This window comes from Triticum urartu, chromosome 3A (assembly GCF_056163025.1).
Source record: "Triticum urartu cultivar PI428250 chromosome 3A, HENAU_Tu73, whole genome shotgun sequence".
NCBI lineage: Eukaryota > Viridiplantae > Streptophyta > Magnoliopsida > Poales > Poaceae > Triticum > Triticum urartu.
Window position 1 is genome coordinate 205,979,678 of NC_141875.1, and position 8,438 is coordinate 205,988,115.

An 8,438-nucleotide genomic window follows, 5' to 3' on the forward strand; every position below is an offset into this window, starting at 1 on the left:
GTCTGCCTCGATGATTCGTATAAGACATCATAGGCCACTTCTCCTTTTAAGGCCATCTTCATGACTTTCAGGGCCTATCTTTAAATGTGGATCGGATTCAATTATGCACTTTTCTGAACTGTCCGAGTCTTGTAACAATTCTGCAGGCTGTACACTATCTCCGATGATGATGACTCCAAAAGCAAAGTTGACCGTTTCGACGATACACGTAACTTCCGTGTAGAGCACTTTTCCATACGAGCCATCTGAATAACCTTCTGAGCCCATCACCAACTTCTAGTCGGATTGACTTTGACCGTCTCCACACCGGCAAGCTTTCCACCCCGACAAGTTTTCCACACTGGCAAGGTTTCTACCAGGCAAGCTTTCACCCTGGCAAGGTTTCTACCCCGGCAAGGTTTCTACTCCGGCAAGCTTTCACCCTGGCAAGGCTTCTACCCCGGCAAGGTTTCACACCGGCAAGCTTCCACGCCGGCAAGCTTTCCAGGCCGACAAGGTCTCCACCCCGGCAAGCTTTCCACGCCGGCAAGGTCTCCATCCCCATCAGACACCACCTAGGTGGGTGTCTGGTCCCTCGCATCACTTTTTCACTCAGGACCGGTTCGTGAAGTGTTGCCTCTAACTTTTGCATACGAACTTGGATTGGGACAATTTTTATATCAAAATCCATCGGTTCGACGAGATGAAGACAATTCATGTAGATAATTTTTTCATATGAGGTCGTCTTGAGGGCTTAATCGGCCAAACTGTACTCTAAATATAAGATCTTGATACTTTGAGTATAGTTTCGGCCTTTGAGATTAGATCGGACAGTGATGGCCTAAGCTTCAAAGATGTCCATATATATCAACAATACGGAACTCCTTCATGTAGATCACTTCTGTTCATAGTGTAATTTGGCTAGTAGTTTGTGGATCAGCCAAATTAATTAGTTTATTGATCAAGCTAATCAACTGATATATTACTCAAGTGTTGCAACAGGTATTTTGCATGGATTGGCAGTTGCATGGGACAAGTCGTGACCAGATCCTGGTTTACATCGAGCTGGACTAGTCCTAGCCGGTCTCAGACGCCAAGCTAAAGTTCCAGGTTTGCAAGTCCTATAACACAAGGATACGTGCAACCCGTAAATACATCTGCATGGTGATACATAAGGCATGTGAGATCTCCATTAGCTGATATGATTAGCGTTATGGCCGGAATATTTTATTATTTCCTTTGTAGGCCTAAGAGTATTTATACGTGACATGTTTGGAATCTGGGGTGGTAGTACAGACTATTTAACAACCGAATCAAAGAAGGACAAATCCTGTTCGGTTTAGCTTGTTAGAATTATATTTCTGTACGCCAAGTCATGCCATGTACGCTAAGTCCAGCGTGCCTTAAATAGGCCACGGCCGATTGAGGAAAGAGCAATCAATCTATCAACAAATACATTATTTTTTACGTATGTCTTTTTCTCTATCGTTCTTCTTTTCCGAGCCCTAGCAACCCTAGGGTTTGGTAATCTTTGCCGTTTTGCATTGAAAAACGGCCGGTTCTCCTACACGAAAGCGAGGGATCTTTGTTGCTTTGCTCGGAAAGCAATCGTTCGTCATCACGAAAGCACGACAATTATTTTGGTGTTGCGTGGCGATTTTCCGTGCCAATACAATTGGTTCATTTGAGGCCATATTAAATAAGTTTTTGATCGTGTCAAAATTGGGTGTCAACATTTCTGACCTGAAACTATAGAACAGTTGTTCTACGGTAAATTTGTATTAATTAAGTATAAAAACTTTGTTACGATCTATTGTTTAAAACCATGCGGTACCAGCATGTGGACTTTGGCAGGTGCTTACCATTTGAGTATGTAGTGACACGAGAGTAGTTTTCCTTTTCCCGCTTTGCGAGCTATTGTTTAAAATCTTCTTCTTAATCAATGAAAAGGACAAAAATCTTTTGCCTTGATTCATAAAAAAGAGTAGAAGCCATGAAGCGTGTAGAAGTGTAACACTCGGAACCAATCTCTCGACCATAGAACTCCCACTCTCCACTCTCTTCAAAACTATACCATCGCCCATTGAAGGCTACTGGTTGCTACCACTTCTACACTAGTTCTTGAGTTGCTGAACAAGAATCCCGATTTGGCTTGTATTAATTCTCGTAGAACCTGTAAAAACTAACATTCCTTCTTTCAGATGTCCGAGATGTGGCAAAGGGGACTGACCATACGGACCATGTCCTAATTTTTTGGCAAGTTAGGTGAAGGACACATGTAGTCAGCCGACCTTACGAGAAGGTTAGCCAAAAGATGGTACTTTTGGATGATAGAAATTTGGCGGAGACGTGAAACTGGGGAAGAAGACGGTTTTGAGATGGGTGCACAACACGTGTTGTCTTCTGGGTAGGGTCTCAGAAGATGTCAAGCAGAGCTGGTTTCATTGGATTTTTTCTCATTAATTTGCCTCATTTTTTATTTTTTTTGAAAAGGGGGTATGCCCCAGGCTCTGCATCTGAATGATGCATACGGCTAATATTATTAATAAGCAAAATATCCAACATAAGTCTCCAAGTCTCGACCAATAAAGGAAAAAGACTCCACAAAAGCTGTAACCAAACGCTCCCTGGCCTCCGTCGGAGTGAGTAGCGACCACATACGGATCAACGCGGTGGCTCTGAAGATAACCTGCAAAAAGTGAATATTTGTTGTTCTGTTAAAAACCAAACCATTTCTGCAATTCCAGACTGCCCATAATAAAGCACACACTCCCACATGAATGTGTCTCGCTATATCATAATTTATCCCATCAAGCCACGTCCCAAATAACGTATTGATGGAATTTGGTGGAGTAATGTTAGAAGCTATGTGGACCGACCGCCACAAATTTTTGCCAAGGGACAATCCAGAAAGAGATGTTTGGTGGATTCGTGTTGGTCGCAGAAACTACATCTGGTAGATCCTATGCAATTCGTTTTGCTAAATTATCCTTCGTTAAAATAACTTGTTTATGCACAAACCACATAAACACTTTGATTTTCAAAGGAACTTTAACTTTCCAAACATGTTTCGATCTAGGAATCACACTAGAGTTGATAACATCTGAATACATGGATTTAACCAAAAATTCGCCATTCTTAGTTAGTTTCCAGCACAACTGATCGGGCCGTTGAGACAGCTGAACATCCATTAATCTTCGGACAAGATGGAGCCAAGCTTCCCAACGGGTCCCTACTAGTGTCCTCCTAAACTGGATATTAAGAGGAATGGGCTGCATCACTGTTGCAACGTAGGCATCTCTACGCTGAACAATGTTATACAAGGAAGGATATTGGAGTGCGAGGGGCGTCTCCTCTAGCCATGTATCCTCCCAAAACCTCGTAGCAGTACCGTTTCCAACTATGAATCTTGTCCTATTAAAAAAGAGTGGTTTAACTCTCATCAGTCCTTTCCAAAAAGGCGAATTAGTCGGCCTCACTGTCACCTGGTACAAGGTTCTGCAGTGAAGGTACTTGTTCCGCAAGATCTGAGCCCAAGTGGCCTCCGTCTCGACAAAAAGTTTAAACAGCCACTTGCTAAGGAGACATACGTTCTTCACTTCCAGATTCTCAATACCTAGACCCCCTTGGTCTTTCGGCCTACATATGATATCCCATTTAGCAAGTCTGTATTTTCGCTTGACTTCATCACTCTGCCAAAAGAATCGTGATCGGTAAAAATCTAGCCTCTTCCAGACTCCCACCGGAACCTCGAAGAACGAGAGAAGAAACATGGGCATACTCATCAGGACCGAATTAATAAGAATTAATCATCCTCCGTATGACATCAGCTTGCCTTTCCAGCAGCTCAATTTCTTCTCAAAACGATCCTCAATGCACTTCCATTCTCTGTTGGTTAGCTTACGATGGTGAATTGGTATACCTAAATACGTAAAAGGTAGAGCCCCCAATTCACACCCGAACAATTGCTTGTACGCATCTTGTTCATCATTAGCTCTTCCAAAACAGAACAACTCGCTCTTGTGGAAGTTAATCTTTAACCCGGACAATTGTTCGAACAAGCATAACACGAGCTTCATGTTTCGAGCTTTTGCCAAGTCGTGCTCCATGAAAATGATAGTATCATCGGCATAGTGTAGAATGGATACACCTCCGTCTACTAAGTGCGGGACGAGGCCTCCTACTTGACCTGCATCCTTGGCCCTTCCTATAAGAATTGCCAACATATCGACCACTATGTTGAAGAGAACAGGAGACATCGGATCCCCTTGCCTCAGTCCTTTGTATGTTTGGAAATAGTGACCTATGTGATCATTCACTTTAATTCCAACACTCCCTTTTTGCGTGAAGGAGTCTACCTGGTGTCTCCAGGCCTGATCAAAACCTTTCATACGCGAAGCTTGCTGAAGGAATGGCCATTTGACCTTGTCGTATGCCTTCTCAAAGTCCACTTTGAAAACTACTCTGTCTAGTTTTTTTAGGGGATTTCATGGAGTGTTTCATGCAGAATGACAACCCCTTCCAGGATGTTTTTGTCTGGCATGAAAGCAGTTTGGGACGGCTGCACAATAGAGTGCGCAATTTTCGTAAGCCTATTAGTCCCGACCTTGGTAAAAATTTTGAAACTTACATTAAGAAGAGAGATGGGCCTGAACTGCTCAATACGAACGACCTCTGTCTTCTTGGGGAGTAAAGTAATCGTTCCAAAATTAAGTTGAAACAACTGAAGTTTTCCAAAGAAAAGATCATGGAACATTGGAAGTAAATCCCCTTTGATGATATGCCAACATTTTTTATAAAACTCTGCCGGGAAGCCATCCGGCCCGGGAGCCTTATTGTTCTTCATTTGTGAAATAGCCTCAAACACCTCTTTCTCCGTAAAAGGGGTAGTGAAGACTTCCTTCTCGTCTGACACAAGTTGAGGTACATCCTCAACCCTGGACTCATCTAAGGACACATAGTTATCTTTCGGCGGCCCAAACAACTGCTTATAGTAATTCGTAATATAGACTTTCAGATTTTCTTGACCTACAATCGTCCCCTCTTCCTGCTCAAGCTGAAATATCCTTTTCTTGCGGTGCTTGCCATTGGCAATCATGTGAAAGAACTGAGTGTTATCATCCCCTTGGATGATCTTGCGAACCTTAACTCATAATGCCCACTTCAATTCCTCCTCCCGAAGGAGATCTTTCAGTCTCAATTCCGTCTCTACCTTAGTTTCCAGCTCTCTAGTATCTAAAATAGTGGATTCGGCTTTTAAGTCTAGGGACTGAATAAGTAAAAGGAGTCTTTCCTTCTCAGCCTTATAAATCCCATGCGTATATTTAGCCCATCCACGAAGGAATCTTCGCAGATGCCTAATCTTATTCTGCCATCTCTCGATAGGAGACCTTCCTCCTGAATCTTTAGCCCATTCTCTAGCAATCAACTCAAAGAACCCTTCTCTATCAAACCACGAGAGCTCAAAAGAAAAGAAGTTCTTATTCCCCACATGAGATGGATCGCCAGAATCAACTAGCAATGGAGTGTGATCCGAAATTGCGCGCAATAACGCCTGGACAGTTACGAGAGGGAACTTTTGTTCCCATTCGACACTAGCGAGAACACGGTCCAGCTTCTCAAAGTCGGGTTAGGTAGCGAATTAGCCCAAGTGAATTTCCTACCAGAAAGCTCTATCTCTCTAAGATCCAGGCTTTTGATTATGGTATTGAACATAAACGACCACCTGCCGTCAAAGTTATAATTATTCTTCTCCTCCCTCCTTCGAATAATGTTAAAATCACCCCCAACTAGGATTGGGAGTTGCTCGCTACCACAAATACGAACCAGATCAGCCAAAAAATCTGGTTTGAGTTCTAGCTGCGCGGCCCCATATACCGCCACTAAAGCCCAATTAAACCCATCAGCTTTAGATCTGACCCGAAATTTTATGGAAAAATCTCCCATGACCACACGCCGCACTTCCAACGATTCACACCTAACCCCGGGTAGGACCCCGCCGGATCTTCCTCTTGGAGGTAAGTAGTGCCATTCAAAGTCGACACCCCCGGATAAAGTACTAAGGAATTGGGGGGGTAAAATTATCCCTTCCAGTCTCGGAAAGGGCAATAAAATCCAACTGGTAGTCAATAGATGCTTCCACTAGAAACCTTCTTTTAGCCAAGTCCTTAAGACCCCTTCTATTCCAAAAAATTCCTCTCATATTTCATCATGAATTTTTTTAGAGGTATGGATCCTAGCACTTCTACGCACAGCCGAAACTGGATAAACCTTCCGTTTCCACTTCCGCTTAGGCTTATACGGATCCACCTGCCGGTCCTCACAACCGGGCTCTGGGGATTTAGCCTCTGGAACATCTACATGGCTCGAAGCCATAGGGGAATCGAGTCCCTCGGCCTCCTCTAACTCAAGGGCCAGATCCGCACAAAAACTATCAAGATCCCTAACTCCTAACGCATCTATGTTGTGATCATTCATGGGTTTAACAGCTGCTATGTTACGAATCATCTCCAAAGCGCGCTCCGCTTCGAGATCAAGAATATCATTAATGGATTTATTGATTTCAGTACCATTACTACCTAGGGAGACCCCTAATTGATTTGCATTGTGGACAATCTCATCATTGGAAAAATGCAAAATCGAATTAGACATATTGACAGACATACCAGTAGTGACCTCAATGTCATGAAGCTTGGCCGCCCGCAAAGCACACCATAGCTGCATGTCGTCCACATTCGGATGCTCCTGGAGACGGCTGCTTATCCGCCGCCCCTCAGAAATAGGATCTGGGATCCCGCCAAAAGCTATGACCTCCTCCCTCGTGGCCCTGTTAGGGGTAAGACCGCCTGCCCGACCCCCAACAGAACTCAACTGAACTGGATCAACCGAAAGATCACCAAGAGTCCTCGATGCCTCACACGGCCTTGGTCGGTGTCCGAATCCCGGAGATGCCACAGGATCCCCGCCAACCACTAGCGGAGCACCAGGACCCATGAAAGCACCTAAGACGGGCGATGCCGCAAGAGAAGGTCGGCGCGGCGAAGCAATGGGAGGCCCCTGGCCGCCCACACCAACCGACCCTCCCGCCAGGGCAGCTGTCACCGCTGATGGTGCCGCAGAAGACGTCGGGAGACACATCACCAGGGAAGGAGAAGAAGGTGCGTAGGCCTCCTGCCCGCCTGCCCCTCCTAAGTCCGCTAGCGCCCCTAGGGAGCCCATAGTCGCTGAGCTAGCCTTGCCCCCCCCCCCCCCCCGGAAGCAGGTGAAGAAGCGGCAGATGAGGGCCGGACCTCCTGCCTGCCCCTTTCGCCGAACCATCTAGAGCGGCCGTCACCTCCAACCTAGGAAATAGAGATGAAGGGGGAGCAACGGGGACCTCCTGGCCACCGGTTCCTCCCAGTCCGTCCATGACCAACAAAGAGTCAGACCCTGCAATCGTCGGCGGAAAATGTTCCGATGGATCATCCAAATCCACTTGATCACTCCAAATACAAGGAGGCGCTGAGAAAGCTCCTAAGTATCCAAGATGCAGCATGTTAGATGGAACAGAACCCGGCGATTTCTCCTTAGCAGACTCTCCTACCTTAGATGAATCCGTAGGCCCTGTAGCCTTGTGACCATTATTGTGTGCACTACCATCCTGGTTCCCAGAAGCACCTCCCCCCTCAGAAGTGTCCATATGATGTATCTCCTCAAATTCCTGAAACAGATCAGGGTCCTCATACTCAATATCCAACATATATGCAATGCCCTCGTGAGTCCATCTTACCACATCCGGCAAGAACTCAATGTTAGCAACACTAACCAGCAAACGCGCCACACCATGAGCACGCGTGAAGGGCATATCCACCTACTCCATCTTGCCGAGCAGGGATCCCAGGCTCCAAGTGACTAGGAAGTTATCCAGGGGTTCAGATGGCACCCCCGAAAAACGAGCCCAAATCCGAGTCAGCGGCGTAGGCTCCTTCTTTTTCCACTCATCAAACTATAACACAAAATTTGTTCCAGTAACTCTACACATGCCAAACTTGAGTATTTTCATTTGATCCTCCTTAGAAGGGAAGTCCACTTTGTAAGTCTGATCTGATAACTTCAACAAAGACTGATACGTCTCCAATGTATCTATAATTTTTTATTGTTCCATGCTATTATATTATCAACCTTGGATGTTTTATTTGCATTTATATATTATTTTATATGATTTTTGGGACTAACCTATTAACCTAGAGCCCAGTGCCAGCTACTTTTTTTCCTTGTTTTTAAGTATTGCAGAAAAGGAAAATCAAACGGAGTCCGATTGACCTGAAACTTCACGGAACATATTTTTGGACCAGAAGAAGCCCACGGAGTATCGGAGATGGACCAGAAGAGTCCCGGGCTGCCCACGAGGGTGGGGGCGCGCCCACCCCCTGGGCGCGCCCCCTGCCTCATGGATAGCCCGGAGATCCACCGACGTACTT

At 45.4% G+C, this 8,438-nt stretch overlaps 1 protein-coding gene across 1 annotated transcript; it reads right to left on the reverse strand.

Moving 5' to 3' along the window:
• Nucleotides 1-6,177: 6,177 nt before the first annotated feature.
• LOC147979210 (uncharacterized) lies at nucleotides 6,178-7,197 on the reverse strand. Its single transcript, XM_087515082.1, has one exon. It carries the CDS (start codon nucleotides 7,195-7,197, stop codon nucleotides 6,178-6,180), a length of 1,020 nt encoding a protein of 339 aa, XP_087371208.1.
• Between the last annotated feature and the right edge of the window lie 1,241 nt (nucleotides 7,198-8,438).

Excerpts from the sequence above, each read along its gene's own strand:
- LOC147979210 (XM_087515082.1), bottom strand. The coding sequence starts at position 7,197 with ATGGGCTCCCTAGGGGCGCTAGCGGACTTAGGAGGGGCAGGCGGGCAG.